Source organism: Pelobates fuscus, chromosome 7, assembly GCF_036172605.1.
Source record: "Pelobates fuscus isolate aPelFus1 chromosome 7, aPelFus1.pri, whole genome shotgun sequence".
NCBI classification, from domain to species: domain Eukaryota; kingdom Metazoa; phylum Chordata; class Amphibia; order Anura; family Pelobatidae; genus Pelobates; species Pelobates fuscus.
The window spans coordinates 12730725-12751636 of NC_086323.1; the positions used below are offsets into that span (position 1 = coordinate 12730725).

At 42.2% G+C, this 20912-nt stretch overlaps 1 protein-coding gene across 2 annotated transcripts in view; it reads left to right on the forward strand.

The window, feature by feature from the left end:
• The first annotated feature begins 1246 nt into the window (after positions 1 to 1246).
• HECTD3 (HECT domain E3 ubiquitin protein ligase 3) overlaps positions 1247 to 20912 on the forward strand; it is a 43715-nt gene continuing 24049 nt past the window's right edge. The window contains exons 1-8 of one of the 2 annotated variants that reach the window (XM_063427701.1): positions 1247 to 1327; positions 7093 to 7434; positions 10653 to 10813; positions 11733 to 11825; positions 14200 to 14335; positions 16724 to 16839; positions 17566 to 17679; positions 18291 to 18373. In XM_063427701.1, the coding sequence (XP_063283771.1) occupies positions 7114 to 7434; positions 10653 to 10813; positions 11733 to 11825; positions 14200 to 14335; positions 16724 to 16839; positions 17566 to 17679; positions 18291 to 18373 (1024 nt within the window). In that variant the 5' untranslated portion in view covers positions 1247 to 1327; positions 7093 to 7113. The remainder of the gene's footprint in view (positions 1328 to 7092; positions 7435 to 10652; positions 10814 to 11732; positions 11826 to 14199; positions 14336 to 16723; positions 16840 to 17565; positions 17680 to 18290; positions 18374 to 20912) is intronic. The other variant, XM_063427702.1, reaches the window with a different exon arrangement.

The window sequence follows — 20912 nt, forward strand, 5'->3', positions numbered from 1 at the left end:
CCCATACTGTATGTTACCCCATGTTATACCCCCCATACTGTATGTTACCCCATGTTATACCCCCCACCCCCATACTGTATGTTACCCCATGTTATACTCCCATACTGTATGTTACCCCATGTTATACCCCCCATACTGTATGTTACCCCATGTTATACCCCCCACTCCCCATACTGTATGTTACCCCATGTTATACCCCCCACTCCCCATACTGTATGTTACCCCATGTTATACCCCCCACTCCCCATACTGTATGTTACCCCATGTTATACCCCCCCATACTGTATGTTACCCCATGTTATACCCCCCACACTGTATGTTACCCCATGTTAGACCCCCATGCTGTATGTTACCCCATGTTATACCCCCCATACTGTATGTTACCCCATGTTATACCCCCCACCCCCATACTGTATGTTAACCCATGTTATACCCCCATACTGTATGTTACCCCATGTTATACCCCCACATACTGTATGTTACCCCATGTTATACCCCCCATACTGTATGTTACCCCATGTTATACCCCCCATACTGTATGTTACCCCATGTTATACCCCCACATACTGTATTTTACCCCATGTTATACCCCCCATACTGTATGTTACCCCATATTATACCCCTCATACTGTATGTTACCCCATATTATACCCCCCATACTGTATGTTACCCCATGTTATACCCCCCATACTGTATGTTACCCCATGTTATAACCCCATACTGTATGTTACCCCATATGATACCCCCCATACTGTATGTTACCCCATGTTATACCCCCCATACTGTATGTTACCCCATATTATACCCCCATACTGTATGTTACCCCATATTATACCCCCCATACTGTATGTTACCCCATGTTATACCCCCATACTGTATGTTACCCCATATTATACCCCCCATACTGTATGTTACCCCATGTTATACCCCCATACTGTATGTTACCCCATATGATACCCCCCATACTGTATGTTACCCCATGTTATACCCCCCATACTGTATGTTACCCCATATTATACCCCCATACTGTATGTTACCCCATATTATACCCCCCATACTGTATGTTACCCCATGTTATACCCCCATACTGTATGTTACCCCATATGATACCCCCCATACTGTATGTTACCCCATGTTATAACCCCATACTGTGGTTAAATGAAGCTGTTGTGTTATGACCGCAGAGCTAGCACTCAGTGAGTCCCTCCAGGTCGGTGTACTCCAAGTAATACGGTAACCAGGACTTTGCTTCCGGGATTTCCCTCCCAGTTTCCTGCTGACAGTGAGCACAGCACCGGGTCAACACCGACTGGAGCACATTATCCGGGTATACTGACACCTATATATACATATACTGACTGTGTATACTAAAGGGCTATATATACATATACTGACTGTGTGTATACTGAGAGCTATATATACATATACTGACTGTGTGTATACTAAGAGCTATATATACATATACTGACTGTGTGTATACTGAGAGCTATATATACATATACTGACTGTATGTATACTGAGAGCTATATACATATACTGACTGTGTGTATACTGAGAGCTATATATACATATACTGACTGTGTGTATACTGAGAGCTATATATACATATACTGACTGTATGTATACTGAGAGCTATATACATATACTGACTGTGTGTATACTGAGAGCTATATATACATATACTGACTGTGTGTATACTGAGAGCTATATATACATATACTGACTGTATGTATACTGAGAGCTATATACATATACTGACTGTGTGTATACTGAAAGCTATATATACATATACTGACTGTGTGTATACTGAGAGCTATTTATACATATACTGACTGTGTGTATACTAAGAGCTATATATACATATACTGACTGTGTGTATACTGAGAGCTATATACAGATACTGAGTGTGTATACTGAGAGCTATATACAGATACTGACTGTGTATACTGAGAGCTATATATACGTATACTGACTGTGTGTATACTGAGAGCTATATATACATATACTGACTGTGTGTATACTGAGAGCTATATATACATATACTGACTGTGTGTATACTGAGAGCTATATACAGATACTGACTGTGTATACTGAGAGCTATATACAGATACTGACTGTGTGTATACTGAGAGCTATATACAGATACTGACTGTGTATACTGAGAGCTATATACAGATACTGACTGTGTGTATACTGAGAGCTATATATACATATACTGACTGTGTGTATACTGAGAGCTATATATACATATACTGACTGTGTGTATACTGACACCTATATATACATATACTGACTGTGTGTATACTGAGAGCTATATACATATACTGACTGTGTATACTGAGAGCTATATACATATACTGACTGTGTATACTGAGAGCTATATACATATACTGACTGTGTGTATACTGAGAGCTATATACATATACTGACTGTATGTATACTGAGAGCTATATACATATACTGACTGTGTGTATACTGAGAGCTATATACATATACTGACTGTGTGTATACTGAGAGCTATATATACATATACTGACTGTGTGTATACTGAGAGCTATATATACATATACTGACTGTGTGTATACTGAGCTATATACATATACTGACTGTGTGTATACTGAGAGCTATATATACATATACTGAGAGCTATATATACATATACTGACTGTGTGTATACTGAGCTATATACATATACTGACTGTGTATACTGAGAGCTATATACATATACTGACTGTGTATACTGAGAGCTATATACATATACTGACTGTGTATACTGAGAGCTATATACATATACTGACTGTGTATACTGAGAGCTATATACATATACTGACTGTGTGTATACTGAGAGCTCTATACACATATACTCACTGTGTGTATATTGAGATTAATATACTGACTGTGTATATACTGAGTTATAGACATATACTGACTGTGTGTATACTGTCTGTAATATACTGACTGTATACTGATAGTGATATACATGTACTGACTGTGTGTACTAACTATGTGTATCCTGACTATATATACATATACTGACTGTGTGTATACTGAGATTAATATACTGACTGTGTATATACTAAGTTATAGACATATACTAACATAGAAATATAGAATGTGACGGCAGATAAGAACCATTCGGCCCATCTAGTCTGCCCAATTTTCTAAATACTTTCATTAGTCTCTGGCCTTATCTTATAGTTAGGATAGCCTTATGCCTATCCCACGCATGCTTAAACTCATTTACTGTGTTAACCTCTACCACTTCAGCTGGAAGGCTATTCCATGCATCCACTACCCTCTCAGTAAAGTAATACTTCCTTATATTATTTTTAAACCTTTGTCCATCTAATTTAAGACTATGTCCTCTTGTTGTGGTAGTTTTTCTTCTTTTAAATATAGTCTCCTCCTTTACTGTGTTGATTCCCTTTATGTATTTAAATGTTTCTATCATATCCCCCTGTCTCGTCTTTCCTCCAAGCTATACATGACAATCTACTGACTGTGTGTATACTGTCTCTAATATACTCACTGTATACTGATAGTAAAATACATGTACTGACTGTGTGTGCTAACTATGTGTATACTGACATTAACATACTGACTGTGTGTATACCGACATTAATATACTGACTGTGTGTATACTGACAGTAAAGGGACACTATAGTCACCTGAACAACTTCAGCTTAATGAGGTTGTTCAGGTGAGAACTATAGCTCCCTGTAGCCTTTCTCATGTAAACACTGTATTTTCTGAGAAAATACAGTGTTTACATTGAAAGCTAGGAACACCTCCAGTTGCAGTCACTCAGAATGCCACCAGAGGGACTTCAGAGTTGATCCACTCAGATCTGCTGTCAGTAGAGCACAGGGCAGCACTGTGCACAGCATCCTGTGATTCAGTATCTCACTGAACTTTCCTCATAGAGATTCATTGATTCAATTCATCTCTATGAGGAGATACTGATTGGCCAGGGCTGTGTTTGAATCATGCTGGCTCTGCCCCTGATCTGCCTCTTTGTCAGTCTCAGTCAATCCTATGGGGAAGCACTGCGATTGGATCAGGCTATCACATGTCAGCAGACTGCTTGTTTTTCCTGAGTCTAACAGCATGCAGATTTACAGCTTCTGGCTTAAATACAGTAAGATTTTTACTATATTTATGGAGGCATGAGGGGCCCAGGGGGGCTAGATGGTCGTGTTAACACTATAGGGTCAGGAATACATGTAGTTGCACTGGTGACTATAGTGTCCCTTTAATATACTGACTGTGTGTATACTGACATTAATATAATGACTGTGTTTATACTGACTGTAATATACTGACACTAATATACTGACTGTGTATACTGTCATTAATATACTGACTGTGTGTATACCGACATTAACATAGTGACTGTGTGTACACTGACTGCATGCTCTGACTGTGTGTACACGGACTGTATCTAATTACTCACTCTATGTGCACAGACTATGTTTGTGTACACAGTCATGAGTACATGCACTGAGGATTTTGCTGGCAGTCTTTACAGCGATTAGTGAGTTGATTACAAAGCATTATTTCTACTAAAATGTTGATTCCTGTGTTTCGGTGTCTTCCTGGGCTATTTCAAGTCATTTGTGTAATTGGAAGTAGTTATAGGACAGTAATACACATTATAGTGAAAATGTGTTCTGCATACACGACACTGTGCAATGCAATTTTTTTCTGTTTTAATCAGATTACTTTTTTTTTTATGTGAGGTTTGGTGGAAATTGGACTTAGCCCATTATGGACCAGTGCCATTGCTGATTTGTTGTGACATAAAGAGATTTATCTAACCTAATCTAACCATCTAATGGGTAAAATAATAATATTAATTATACGTGGATAAAAAAAACATAAAATACTGCGTGTGACTGACTGCAGAGTGGGGCCCTTAATTTCAGGACATGCGTGTCTCGGTCTGTCTGAGATTAGTGGGAGTTCCACAATTCTCCACTTCTGATTGTGATATGTGAGGCTCTGGGACTCTCTCTGCGGTATATCAGTAAGAGGAGAGGGACTTCACGTTGTAGCTGCTGTGTGGACTATAAAAACATTTAATGCTGACTGTGTGTTAGGGCAAAATCCTAAAAATCTCATCCTTTCATCTCGTGGTTTAATATGTCTCCATTACCCCTTCACTGGCATTTAGGTCTCATAAATAATCTGATACCTTCATTGTTTAGATTTCAGTAAATCTCTAGCCATTGTCTCACGGCACCACACCCTCTGGTATCATAACCTGCCCTTTGTAAACCTTGGCCTGACCTTTTATCTGTTTAATGTTTCTTATACAGAGATCGCCTGCTGAGAGAACTTTACTTAAGTGATGTTAATGAGTCCATTGATTATAAAACACACAGAGCCTTGGAATCAAGGGTTAGCCATAACTGGAGGTAGAGATTGTCATGCTGGGTGTACTGGCGAAGAGACTTGGATACTGGGATGAAGTAATAAGGTTCAATGTGCTGGCCTCAGATGACGTCAAATGTATTGGTCTCTCTTTGACTTTTAGCGGGAGTCAGATATATTAGACTGAAGGGGAGTGGTGAAAGAATAACTGATGTATTGACTGTCTGTGATGGCAGGAAAGAGTGAGATATGATGGACCGGTAGGAGGAGGTCGGTCAGAAGTATTGAACTAATGTGGACTGGAGGGAGGTGGCCAAATGTATTGGACTGGTGGTTGGTGGTCAGATGTTTGGGACTGTTTGGGACTGGTGGTTGGTGGTCAGATGTGTTGGACTGACAGGGACTGGTGGTTGGTGGTCAGATGTGTTGGACTGAAGGGGACTGGTGGTTGGTGGTCAGATGTGTTGGACTGACGGGGACTGGTGGTTGGTGGTCAGATGTGTTGGACTGACGGGGACTGGTGGTTGGTGGTCAGATGTGTTGGACTGACGGGGACTGGTGGTTGGAAGTCAGATGTTTTGAACTGACGAGGAATGTTGATTGGTGGTCAGATGTGATGGACTGACAAGCAATGGTGGTTGGTGGTTAGATGTGTTGGACTGTCGAGGACTGGTGTTTGGTGGTCAGATGTGTTGGACTGACGAGGACTGGTGGTTGGTGGTCAGATGTGTTGGACTGACGAGGACTGGTGGTTGGTGGTCAAATGTGATGGACTGAAGGGGACTGGTGGTTGGTGGTCAAATATGTTGGACTGATGAGGAATGGTGGTTGGTGGTCAGATGCGATGGACTGACAAGGAATGGTGGTTGGTGGTCAGATGTGTTGGACTGACGAGGAATGTTGATTGGTGGTCAGATGTGATGGATTGACAATGAATGGTGGTTGGTGGTTAGATGTGTTGGACTGTCGAGGACTGGTGGTTGGTGGTCAGATGTGATGGACTGACGAGGACTGGTGGTTGGTGGTCAGATGTGATGGACTGAAGGGAACTGGTGGTTGGTGGTCAAATATGTTGGACTGACGAGGAATGGTGGTTGGTGGTCAAATGTGATGGACTGACAAGGAATGGTGGTTGGTGGTCAGATGTGTTGGACTGACGAGGACTGGTGGTTAGATGTGATGGACTGATGGATAGTTGTGATTTTGGTCAGATGAGCTGAAGTATTAATGACTGTTGATAATGCTGTTAGGAGAGGAATTTGCTCTATGAAAGGTCAAGGAAGGTCATTAGGGAGGTGGCAGATAAGATGTGATAAGAGTTCTGAAAAGGGACTGAAAGGAGAGAGAGAGAGAGAGAGAGAAAGTGGAACAGAGGGGGCACAGGGAAGGTGTGATGATAAGCTTGTGGTGGCAGAGGAATGGTGGGAATCTAGCAGAAGATCAATTGGAAGAATGTGGTATGGCTTATATATGGAATAAGCAGTATGAAAATAGAGCACTGGCACATCGGCAGCCAATGGTGTTTTTGTAGACATGGCATCCATATTTTATCATGTTAGTAAATAAACCCAGGAATAGGTAAATTTTTAATATGTATGTTTGCTGTTAATAGTTTTACGTTTCTGTCAGTAGAATTGGTGCTTTCTGATCAGTTTGTGAGAACAATTTTACTCTAATCTCATAAGCATTTTTATCTGGACATTTTTCTTTTAAATCCAGGGGTTCTCGTAAGCCCTGAAAATGCAGACCTCGGATAATCCTCACCGGCTCCTTGGCCAAATCCGCTGTGTATTGGAATGTATTGACTGCTTCCGACGCGCGCATCCTCTGCCTGACGCCTTGTGTTACGTCCCCGGAGAAGTACAATACAAGGTTTGCAAGGACCCAAGCAGCTCGTCTTCTGCCCGGTGCTTGCTGACAGTCTGGGAGGCTCCTGGATTCGCTAAGCAGAACCTTAAGAAGCTGTCACGAGGCACCGTCGAAGTCCGCAAAGGAAGCTGTGTACGAGCCACAGGCGAGGAATACTGCAATGCCAATGGGTTATGGGTGAAACTAAGCAAGGTGAGGCTTTGAGCACTACGTAAATATACACACCACACTTTTATAAAACAAGAGGTTCTCATTTTATGGGACACATATATAATAAATGTTGTGAAGGTTTACTAAACAATGAAGTTTGCTATTAACCCCTTAAGGACACATGACATGTGTAACATGTCATGATTACATTTTATTCCAGAAGTTTGATCCTTAAGGGGTTAAAGGGACTCTCTTATCACCAAAATAACTTTAGCTTAATGAAGCTGTTTTGGTGTATAGATCATGCCCCTACAGTCTCACTGCTCAATTATCTGCCATTTAGGAGTTAGATCACGTTTGTTTCTGTTTATGAAGCCCTAGCCACACCTCCCCTGGCTGTGACTGACACAGCCTGCATGAAAAAAAAATGGTTTCAATTTTAATTAGATGAAAAATACTTACATTTTTTAATCTCCTGCTCTGTAAATTATACTTAAGTCTGTGACGGACCGCCTGGCACCCCGACTGGGTACCTCCATCAATCGCTGCTTTCTTGTAATCCTTGAGTACCATAAGCACCGCTTCAGACACCAAAACCACAGTAAGCCCCACAAACCACAGCAGCTTGGTTGGGGTTTCGCTGTCCTCCACCCACCCTTAACCCTAGACCAGGATCCAGCTTCCAGTGGGTAGACCTCTCCTAGTCCAGAGAGCGAAGCAGGCTGCTGTTACAAGAGCAATTATTGTGAACCAACGGCGTATAGTGATTATAGCAATCCCCAGAGTGAATATAGCTCTCCAATCCCCCAAACATGAGCCTATACTTGAATAGTATAAATGGTAAAATAAATCTCTTTAATGGCAGCCACAACTGGCCTTACATTTAGGTCCCCATGCAAGGGGCGCTCCCCCGTAGACCTGAGAGTAGACTACAGTAAAAACATATACACAATTACATTGGCTCTCGGGTCCAGGACACTCGGACAAAATAGGTCAATCCCTTCCCTATGCCCGGGAGATAATTGAGTCAAGCACTGTATTAAACTCAATTATCTCCAGGCACAGAAAATATACATTTTTACAAAACCCAAAAAATACATTAAAACACACAAACCCCCCACAAAAGTTCCATCACCCAATAGCCCTGATCAGGGTGACCAACATGTCCAAAAATCACCCAGATCAGTTGAGGGGTTCAGGAATTTCCTGGAAGTCATAATTTGACCAACCGCCCACATGGTCCCATGCCGAAAACAGTTCCATAGAATCAGGTCTTGCTGTCGGTTTAGTTCGGTACTTTAAAAATGAACAAACTACCGAACAGAGTCAATAGTCTTACACTGGAGCTTGATCCCTTTGTTCGTGGGAACGTTTCCACCGAACAGTGCCTTTCTAAGTGTTGTAGAACCGAACGCAGGTGATGCTGGAAGTCCAGCGGTGTTCAGGAGTTTGTGTCCATGTAGCGGAGAGCTGGTCTTTCCCAGGTTATCTCCACTAAAGATCCCAGTGAGGCTCAGGAACAAGTAATAAAATCCCGTATAACAATAGTCACAGCAAGTAAAGTAATCTACGAATATCCCAATATAGATCCCAATGACTGGACGACACACAGCATCAGGAGCAGAACTGGACTTTTAATCACACAACCTTCTTTTAAAGCTTTCTCCCATGCAAGGGAGGGATTCACATTAATCAGTACAGTATCCAATAGTGTAACTGTTACCTCCCACACATCTCCTCCCCTCAGTGTGACACATAATCCACTTATACCTACTGCAGTTTTACCCGATTTCTGGATGTACCCCAAAACAGTCAGAATTATATAATGGGTCCCCCCTGGTAGCCCTGATCTGGGTGACTAACATATTCAAAATTCACCCAGATCGGACCAGGGGTTCGGGAGTTAGGTGGAAGAGGCAATTTGACCGACCGCACACGAGGCAGTATCCGAAAAGGGCTCCATGTGTTATGGCCTTGCGGTCAATCTCTGTTCGGGAGATAAAATACATAGAAATACTTGCCATCCAAAGTTAAATCGGCATTCGTATGAATTCCCTTGTTCGGGATATTTATTTTACCGAACGAGGGGCTGGTTGGCCCCTCCGTTCGGGAGTTACGGAGCTCTGGCGGTCTCAGCGGTGTTCGGGTAATTGAGTGTCCGATTTGAGTTCCAGACACTTGACGACCAAACACCGCTCAGATTTTCTTGAGTAAGATGGCCGCCGCCACGCGGTTCGTATGCCGAACAGCGACCACCCAGATATATACAAAGTAGCGATTGCATGGTCAATAAGTTTGCGGTTACAGAGTGTGAAAGCTTAACGAGGTACACACTTCTCTCTGGGGTGGTCTGATGGAACACGGAATGAAAACTACTGAACAATCAGACGAATGCTACATACAATACAGCCAGACATGGGAATAATTACACGAAATGCATTTTTAAAACTAACTTTGAGGACAGCCCAATGCCATCCGCTACAGTCCGTTTTCAGTTACATGAGATTCATGCCCAAACACCGCTCTCTGCGTTCGCGGGAACAAGATGGCCACCACCTCTTGGTCGTCCATAGGAATTGCGTCCACCCAGACGAACACTTAGAACACTGTGGTGGAAATTGCTGAACAGTAGCAATTAGGCTTAACAAGCTCCAGGGTGGTCTCCGGTTTGTGCGGCTTTTCGGTTCCCGTACCAAATATAAAATCCCACAAAACAAGTCTGTTCACATACTTTTTGAAAGGGCCCATAGTCTTTTGGTAAGAGGCTGGCCAGCAGGCCCCTCCAAGAACACGTGACGAGGCTCAGTTCGTCACAAGTCACACTCAGGAGACTGCTGCTGTATCTAGCAAGCTATTAACGGAGATAAGAAATTAAACAGGTCTAAACAAGTATAAACATTAGATCTCTATTTACAGGAAGTGTTAGGAAGGCTGTTAAAGTCACAAGCAGGGAGGTGTGGCTAGGGCTGTAAAATAAATGTGATTTAACTCAGAAATGGACGAAAATTGAGCAGTGAGACATGATATAGACACCAAAACTACTTTGTTAAGCTAAAGTTGTTTTGGTGACTATATTGTCTCTTTAATGAAACTGAAATGTTTATTCACTAGAAATGTTGGTTAAAGTAACCAAGCAGTGACTGTAACTAAGTTGGCGGACTCTGTTACACCGTAAGCCATGCTTTGTCTGCCTATTCCCTGTTTATTCTATAAAACCCTAATCAGGGTGACTGAATCTGCCCCTTTGTGTCTCTGTGCAGGAGCAGATGGAGGAATTCAGGAGTAGCTGTGACATGGCAGAGGGCTGGGTCCTGCTCTGCCGGCTGGATGAAGGGGGTGACAGGCTGGTACCTGTGGAGTCTACAGATAAAACGACCAGGCAGCAGCAGATTTTTGGAATGAATTACCGGCCCATGAGCAGGTAAATGGCCACACGCAGCCTGCAGGCGAGTTACTTATGGTTCGGTTAATTTAGGATGACTATATATATTGAGTGGTGAGAAGCCTCTGATTGCTGTATTTTTGGGAAAGAGGGGAATGCTGCAGACATCATGTCTTCAGCTTTTGCTAGTTGCTTTATTTTTATATACCCCAAATAAAACTTGCAGAAAAAAAGAATCCATGAGTGTTTTATTTGGAGATATATAGACGGAGTGTTCCATTAATCAACGGAGTGTTCCATTAATCTAGTGAGACCTGGCATTAGTTTGGCATAGACCATGGTACATCAATGTTGTGGCAAGCTGATACAATGTATGATGGTATCCTGTAACTAAATCTCCTTTATTTCATGTCTGAGTCTGGAGGTTTTAACAACTCTGTGGTCTTTGAAACCAGTCCGATGAATTTGTTACATTTCAGAATTAAAAATTAACTTTGATCGCAACGGTCACTTCTAAAGGTTAGCTATTAGGTCATGCTAAGATTTAGTTAAATTTTCCCCCCTCTTATTTAATTTGCATGCTTTGCTGGGCAAAGCCAGTTAAAGTATGTACATTAGTTAACTCTTGCTATGCCATACACCCAGTGCAGGTGTACGTATGGGTTTCTGAACCTGAGGCATCATGGGATGGCAAAGTCACTGCAACACCTATGTGCTGCGGGGGTAAATATGTTTCTTTATTTACCTCAGCTGCGATATTCACCCCAGTAAATGCTGACATATTGTTCATTGGGGTGAAGGAACAAGGAACCGGTTCTTCTCTGGGAGTGACAGTTCCTTCTTCAGGCAGTCTGGGGTCTCGATGATAAATATTGAGGGCCACGCGCCCCCCAGGCTTGCTGTTTAATAACCCTGCTTTCACATGTCTATATCTGATTCTAGCCTGTTCCATTTGTAGGTGGGAGGACGTTGTGGACATAGTTTATTCCAAGCATTTAGGTGAGAAACCCCGAATCACCGCTCCGGATGAGGAAGCCGTGCAGAAACTGAGGTAGTACCTTGTGATCTTTCCATCTTCTAACCGGCCATTAGACGGGGAGACCAATAACCCACCACTAGCAGAATAAGAAACATCTCTCACCCCCTTTATAATCACACTGCCAATAGGGGGCACACGTTTAGTGCCCACACTAACTGGGTGTGGACCTCTCTCACCGCCACCCTTCTCCTAGACAGAAGAACCCCCTTAGTTTTACCTTTCTCTTTGGAACAAGTTTAAATTATCCTCGTTTCTCTAAAGGACACAGGGTTATTTACTAAAATGAGAATTCTGAGTGATTTTCAAATACAAGGTCTAAATAGCCGAGCTGGAAAAATTCTCTAAATCATGCTTCTTAAAGCGGCACTGTCATGCCGAACTTACCTTTCCCCAATCTCTTCCTCTTCTCCCCCTCTCTCAGGATCTGTTCTTCTTTTCTTCCTGTCTTCTTTAGTTTTCTTTAACATCATAAGACAAAGTAGGGACTCTTTGCCTTATGGAGGATTCCTCCGCTTGACCAGCTCTGACCAGCGGAGGAGCAAAGTGTGCTTCATTTCCGCTGGTCAGAGCAATTTTCCCATGATCCCTAGCTTTCCTCCCTGTTCCCACAATGCTTCCTGTCAGTATTGCCGAACGTCCTGTCACTTAGACAGAACGCCGGCAAAACTGCCGAATTGCATCCTAACAGAATGAGCACTGTTTCTCCATTGGTGTTAGGATGCAATTCGGTACTTTGATCGTATCGGAATTTCATTCTAATGAATGAAACTCCGATCCTATTCATTGCCGCGGCTGCATCTTGCAGCCGCTTAGTAGATAACTCCCTAATTCCCACGGTATCAGGGAGCTATCTACTAAAAGGCTGAAAGACCTAAATTGGACTTTCAGCTAACTTTACTAATACTAAGTAAAGATTACTTAGTATTGGTAAATATGCCCCTACTCGCTATACCGCGAGTAGGGGCATGTCTAGCAAGCAGTGAGCAGCCTGTGGCTGCTCACTGTAAAAAAAAAAAAAAAAAACACTAATAAACATTCCCCTACTGTCCTCCCCCCTGGCCCCCACCCCTGTGCGGTGGGTGGGGGCCCTAATAAAACAATAAGGGGGGGGGACCTACTGTCCTCCCCCCCCGGCCCCCACCCCTGAGCGGTGGGTGGGGGCCCTAATAAAACAATAAGGGGGGGGACCTATTGTCCTCCCCCCCCCGGCCCCCACCCCTGCGCGGTGGGTGGGGGCCCTAAATGAACCCTCCCCTCCCCCCACATCAAGGTGACTAGGGGTCCCAAGCCCCTAGTCACCCCCCCCACCCAAAACATTCTATCCCCTACCTACCCCCCTCACCCTAAAAATAGTGAGGGGGGATTAAAATAACTAACCTGTAAAAAAAAATAATTAAACTTACCATTTGACGTCTTCTTTTTTCTAAATTCTTCTTTCTTCAGCCCCCCAAAAGGCCAAATAAAAATCCATCATACCCGTCGCACTTTAAAAAAAAAACAAAAAAAAAACGAGCGCAAACAAAAATGAATCCATGTTCACCCATGGAGGGCACGCCGCGTACTGAGCTCCGCAGGGCGGGTCAAGGCTTATAAAGCCTTGCCCCGCCCTGCAATTAGGCTTAGAACACACTGATTGGTTGGTTTAAGCCAATCAGAGTGCTCTGTGTCATTTTACACAGCGTGGGAAAATTCAAAAGAACTTTCCCACGCTGCGCGGGAATCTTACAGTCTGTGTAGTGTGGGTAGATGACGTGTCCCACAGGGACTTCACCTACCCACACAAAGATGGCGGCGCCCTGAATATAGATCGGGGCAGAAGATAAAGAATAAAAAATAGGTAATGTGGGGGGCTTAGGGGCATTTGGGGGTGACTAGGGGGTCGATTGGATGTAGTGGAGGCGGGAGGGGGGTTAAAAAAAAAAAACGGGATTCGGCATGACAGTGCCGCTTTAAGTCGGCTACTCTGGCGTTAAATTTGACGTTCATTTTGAATTCTCACTTTAGTGAATAAGCTGACAAGCTTCCCTTATCAATCTGTCTGACACCAGCTCTTTTTCCATAGACACTTTGCTTTCTCCCCATTGACCTGCAATCCTCCACATTTCATCCCAAGCCACTGCCAGCTTTCGTGAAACGAGATGATTTGTCCCAGGTTAATATTTAGATTAGTAATGGCAATACTTGACACCCCATTACTGGCCTCAGGGCTTGACTAACATATAGTCCTTTCATTTATTTATTGCTTCAGTTACTTTGTCACATCCATCTCACATTCTATGTTTCTATGTTATATACATCTCTTTACAGTGAGCCCCCTGAGCTGGCCCTTCTTCTGATGTCAGTGGGAGATACTGGGCCATGTGAATTAATGTATTCCTTTCTCCAGATACCTGCCTGCCTCCTGGTCCTATGAATGTGATGAAGATTTAGTCCATTTCCTGTTTGATCACATGGGGAAGGAGGATGAGACCCTTGGAAACATGAAGCAGTTTGTGGAGAGTATCAATGTTTCATCGTCCACGGTATGGGGGCTACTGGCTGCTCACTGTCATTTTAGGACTGGGTCTTGTGGACATGATTTAGGGACCTGTTTAAAAGTCTGTCAATGTGATTCATAAAGGGCTAGAGAATCCTTTACAGCGGCAGCATGGGCCAGCTGCAGCCTAGAGAGGGTGATGGATTTCATAGCAAATCCTAAGCAAGATGTACTAAGGTGTGATGAGGTGTGGAGTATTGTCCAATGCACTGAGCACAACTCATTTTTAGTGCGTGCTGCAGGCACCAGGCATGTCAGTGCTCACCTGTCTAAATATGACAACTCAGGTGAGCACGTTATATATTCGTACTAGGTAATTCCATGCAACAAGGAGAGGTGCGATTCGATGTGACTCCATCTCAAATTGTCCAATGGATGTACTTAAAATCAACCACCAACATCTATACAAAACATTCCTTAACTTTACTGCAGTTACTCTATGCGCCTTTATTGTAAGAAGTGAGAATATACCGGCAGGTGCTTTATACAGGGTATTCCCTTATATCAGGCATTTTTAGGGAACGGGCAGTTCTGGATGACCTATCGGTACACAGTATTTCCCCAAAATGCTTCCTTGATGAAGGCGAATTCGCCGAAACGTTGGGGGCTATTTTTTTGTATTTGATGTCTGTACCCTCCTCTCACATTTGCTGTTGTTCTTGGTATGTTTATTTTTGTTTATTAGTATATACAGGTATCTAATATACTGTTGTTCTGAATTAGTGGTTATACCACTTTAATTGGATCATTTTTTGATCAATACTGTTTTTTTTTCCTATTTTGACTTTATCTGCAATTATTGTTTGCATATTGATAGAGATGTTTTAACATTTCCAATTCTTTAATATCTATGCTGATACCTGTTATACGTGTGTTGTTTTTTGTGTATTAACGCTTTTTTGTATTTTACTCAGTTGTGCTCCTCCTTCTAGTATTATATGATTATATGTATCGCCTCTTGGAAATGGGGCTTTTATAGTGAGCACCTTGAATTTTCTTTATCTAATGGTGACGACTATTTTAACGGGTGTGCCCACCTGCGCTTTGTTAATATACACAGTATTTCCCCTGTCTTCATCTGACAATGGAGTTCCCAATGTCATTTAAACATGGAGTTCCCAATGTCATTTAAACATGGAGTTCCCAATGCCACAGATCAGGATGGTAATTTAAATAATGATATGATGCGGGAAGTGGGCGCACTTACCAAGTGATATAAACAATATTCATATTTACTCAATTTGTATTCAAACAATATTATTCAGTAGTCCTGTACAGGGAATAGTTTTAAACCTGTTGTATTTTTTGTTTGTTATGCAATCAAACAATGCTGCTTATTGAAGTAACACTTCTCTACTAGTTACGGTGCCAAGAGTGCCCTGTTTGATAATGGTTTCTAGTGGCATTGGCCCCTGCCGCTGTGAGACCTGAAGGTTCTCTGCTCTGAGCTAGCCACGGACAGATTGATTCATTAGGGCAAAGTTTTAAAGGCATTTTCGTTGATACCCACTGAAAAGCATTTGTGCACATGGCTATTTACTACCAGGCAGAGGGGGCACTGCTCTCACATGGCTTTTAGTTTTATTTCTCGGAGCAGTTGAGTCCTCTTAAAACCACCTGTGAGTTAACTGTGACTCATTGGATTAACCGTACAGTAATCAGAACAGACGCAGTGTGGGAGAAGTGACTCACATTGAATGCCCAGCCGTCACTACATAAATAGATCTGTGCTAATACTAGATTTATTTTAGAACTTCTCTAGAAAGGTCTAGAATACATTGAACTGGACCAGTGACTTTGAAACAACCTAAATGTACTCTCAAGGAACAGAAAAAAAAATCTCTTACAGATGACAGTCTAGGCTAGGGTTTGTTCACTAAATTCTGAATTGCGTAGAACTTACTAGGGAATTCCACATTTGACACCAAATTAGCCGATATAAAAAATAGCCACATTTGAGAAATTCCCATATAGGCTATTTTGGTCCAATATTTGCCATCCCATTTTAGTTTTGCAAGATTCTCAGTTTAGTAGTTGCGTACACCTTCCTTCTTCCAGGCTTTCTATGTGAAGGTATTTTCGTAACTCCAGCTCTGTCTGCAGATTATGTTAACGGGCTCTGGATTTCGATGGTTAATTTTAATCTTTCTGGAGGCTCACACAGCTCCAGTTTTGCTGCTTCTTCCTCTGTTGGTGAAATAAATAAGTTTAGAATTTTCTGACTGGCGCTCCAGTAAATCTTAACAATTATCAGTAAATAGTGCATCACCAATGTATTTAAATAAATCCGAGCTGTATGAGATCCGGAGTGGTAGATGTTATAGCATGTATCGTAATTCTGGGGAATATAAACCCCCAAATCTCTCGTTTCCAGGATGAAAACAATGTGGCGTGTCTGACAGATGGATTCCACGAAACATTCTGGGAAAGTGATGGATCCCATGGGCAGCATTGGATCCAGCTCCTTATGAAGGAAGGCACCATCGTTAAGTAGGAACAGCTAATTTTTACTGTTACCGTGCCAACAGCAGACCTGATTTTATCTGTTAATCTGTGCATGAGTGCTTGCAGTGCCCAGCATTGTGTGTCCCGCCTGTCCAACACTTCGGGGTCAATGATAAAATAAAATGTATGGAAACAGACTCGAACTTCCTGCCTGATGCACTGGAAGTTCGAGTCTGTTTCCATAAATTTTATTTTATTTTTGAACCCATGCCCAGCTGTCTGCATTATAAGCGAACCATATCTAATAAATCACTACTTTTATTTATCCAGGCAACCTAGCAGGATGTCTAGACTTCGTGGTTATTTCCTGAGATCTCTTCGTTGACTTACACATGTAAAGAAAGCCAAGGATATATAGATCATATAGCTATACCGTACGGGGCTAGGTTGCCATTCTGTTGTTCTCCAGCTCTTTTCGAATTTCCATTCTCATGCTCCTCGGCCAGAACAGGGCTTTCCCATTGGTCGGCTTTTCTAGTGTAACTAGACTGTCTTTCCCCACAGCCTCACATCCTCTAAAATAAGGTTCTTCACTTCAGATGTATCTGTGGATTTCTCCGTTTGCATCATGCATTGTGCACGTACATCGTCATAGTAAAGGATTTTTTTCTAAAAAAATCTAATGCTTCTATTAGATATTCCTTGAGTAATCTGAAAGTGTCTTTTCCCCCACTGTTAAAGGTTTAACTGTCCCTCTCTTCATGCCCACAGGAAGCTGCTGATTACTGTTGATTCTACGGATGAAAACTACATGCCTAAACGAGTTGTGGTTTACGGTGGTGAAAGGGACACCCTAAAGAAGATCAGTGACGTTACCATAGATGAGTAAGTATGTGCGTGCTCTTCATGCCATATCTGGGGACATTGATACCTGTTCTACAACAATTATCGCACAGGAACTCTATAATTGTGATTACGGTTCAGCTATCACTATGGGCATTCACAAAGGTAAACAGGTCAGAGTTGCCCCTTAGATTGCTGCAATGGTTCCCCAAGGAACGTGACAATGTGGGAGGCTTATTTCTATAATTTACTCTGTCACTCTTATTCCTGCCTTGGCACCAGAACCGGTATTTCATGCAAATCAGCTTGCATTTCCCATGCTGCTGATAGACAAACTCCTTTAAAACATATGGAATAGGGTGTTCCTCTTGAAAGTGAGATCCTCTAGTTTAAGGTTTAGGCCCACTAACTTTAAAATAAATAATTTGATGTGTTGTCACCCATCAGTTACTCAGAGCAGCGTTCAGCTTCAGTGCACTCAATGTCCACACGTTAGCTGGAGAAAGCATCTATTTTTCTTTTCACGCGATACAAAGAGACGGAATTCTTCTTTGTTTTCATTATGAATGGAGAAGAGGTTAATTCCTAATTCGATTATTTTAACTCAGTTTAAACATGACCAAACTAACAGTTTGTAATTTCCTCTTTGACAGTAATGTAATAGGAGATGTTTGCGTCTTGGAAGACATGACCGGTCATCTGCCAGTCGTAGAGATTCGAATTATGGAGTGCTTCGGTAAGTGACCCGTTATTAATATCACTTTAATAACGTAAACATTTTAATCCATATTGTATGACAGTCTGGGATCTTTTATTCCCATAGTGTATGGCAGTCTGGGACCTTTTATTCCCATAGTGTATGGCAGTCTGGGACCTTTTATTCCCATAGTGTATGGCAGTCTGGGACCTTTTATTCCCATAGTGTATGACAGTCTGGGACCTTTTATTCCCATAGTGTATGACAGTCTGGGACCTTTTATTAGCATAGTGTATGGCAGTCTGGGACCTTTTATTCCCATAGTGTATGGCAGTCTGGGACCTTTTATTCCCATAGTGTATGGCAGTCTGGGACCTTTTATTCCCATAGTGTATGACAGTCTGGGACCTTTTATTAGCATAGTGTATGGCAGTCTGGGACCTTTTATTCCCATAGTGTATGGCAGTCTGGGACCTTTTATTCCCATAGTGTATGGCAGTCTGGGACCTTTTATCCCCATAGTGTATGACAGTCTGGGACCTTTTATTCCCATAGTGTATGGCAGTCTGGGACCTTTTATCCCCATAGTGTATGGCAGTCTGGGACCTTTTATTCCCATAGTGTATGACAGTCTGGGACCTTTTATTAGCATAGTGTATGGCAGTCTGGGACCTTTTATTCCCATAGTGTATGGCAGTCTGGGACCTTTTATTCCCATAGTGTATGGCAGTCTGGGATCTTTTATTCCCATAGTGTATGGCAGTCTGGGACCTTTTATTCCCATAGTGTATGGCAGTCTGGGACCTTTTATTCCCATAGTGTATGGCAGTCTGGGACCTTTTATCCCCATAGTGTATGACAGTCTGGGACCTTTTATTAGCATAGTGTATGGCAGTCTGGGACCTTTTATTCCCATAGTGTTGTTATGGTACTTTTTGAAAGTAAACCAAAATGTTCAAATGTCTATCTGTTCCTGTCCAAATCAATAAAATTAAATTGCGTATATACGCTGAAGTAATTAAGTCTGACACACGAGGTTCAGGTTAAAATAACTTCGAGAAAGTTTATTGGCAAGTGAAGAAAAAGCGGGCGCGCAGGCCCTTTTAAGAGGCATTTTGCGTCATCATTGATTATTAGAATATCAGCAAATAAACATCATCAATTGGATTAATTGTTAAGTGACGGGGTTAGTGTCTTACCTATTGGTTCGTAAAATTAAGAGGTTAGTCCCGTGCCCACCCATCAGAGGTGGGATTATTCTGGACACGGGTGGGGGACAAGGGGGTCCTAAGCGTCATTTTACACGGTCAATGATATCAGGCTTTATGTCCAGGTGCAAGGTCTCTTATGAATAGAACATTTCATTACTACTGTGTTCTGTGGCCTTCAAACTGTACTATCTTACAAGCTCTAAGGAGTAGCCAGCAAGTCTTAAGGAGTAGCCAGCACCTCCTGGTACTTGTCCTTGAAGGAAACACAGTCTTTGTCTACTGTACTAATTGGGTTGAGAAGTTCAGTCACGTAATGTAGTTTTAAAATGAACAAGTTAAGTCATGAGGACAAAATGGAGGATTGAAGAAGTCAGGTTAGGAGGACAAAATGGAGGATTGAAGAAGTCAGGTTAGGAGGACAAAATGGAGGATTGTCACAATATAAGGTTAAAATGGAGTTAGTACAATAATTCAATACAAGTACAATAATGATTTTTAATAATTCCACATCAGTCCCCCCTATGAAATGTTAGATTCTAAGAGATAAAACTTTATTAGGTTAGTATCAGAAGACGTGTTAACCCAAAGGCACAGAAACCCCGCGGCCGCTAGCTAGGTGTTAATGCAAAGTGCAAGTCTGTCCCTAGAGCTGACCCTAATAATAGGCTAACTCATCCATCAGTATGGCTCTCGAACACTTCACACCCATGGGTGTCCCATGGCAGCTAACCCACCACTTCTCCGCACGGGGCCTTTACCATTCACTGACAGATGCTGTCCCTGAGCTAGTCCCTTCCTAGAATTCCTGCACTTTATCAACAAAAGGGAATGTTTGCAGCGGCAGACAGGGTGAGTTGATGTCTTGGAATTCTTGGTCATCAACTTCGAGATGGGTCAAAGTGGGTGCTGCTTGGTCAACAGTCTTCATGAGGGATTTTCTCAGACATGGGAGGACACAACAAAAGAGAAGAGCAAAAATAAAAAGAAAAATTAGTATAGCCATACCAATCTGCATTAAAGCCTTTTGCCATCCTGTCATCCAACCAAACCATCTTTCCCAGGGATCTTTTATCCCAGAATTCCTTTTTAACTCTTCAGACAAGTCATTTAATTTTTCTATGGCTAGTGTGACTTTACCATTAGGGCCTGTGTTTTCTGGGATGTAGGTACAACATGTCATGGTGTCGGGCAAAATTTTACAAACCCCTCCTTTTTCGGCTAAGATCATATCTAGGGCCATTCTATTCTGGAAAGTCATTTGGGATGTGGCCTGCAACTGTTCGGCCAACCCCTGGAGGGCGTCTCTGGTGTAATTAACAAAACGCTGTTGGTTATAATAAATGTAATTTATCCAATTTAAATTCTTG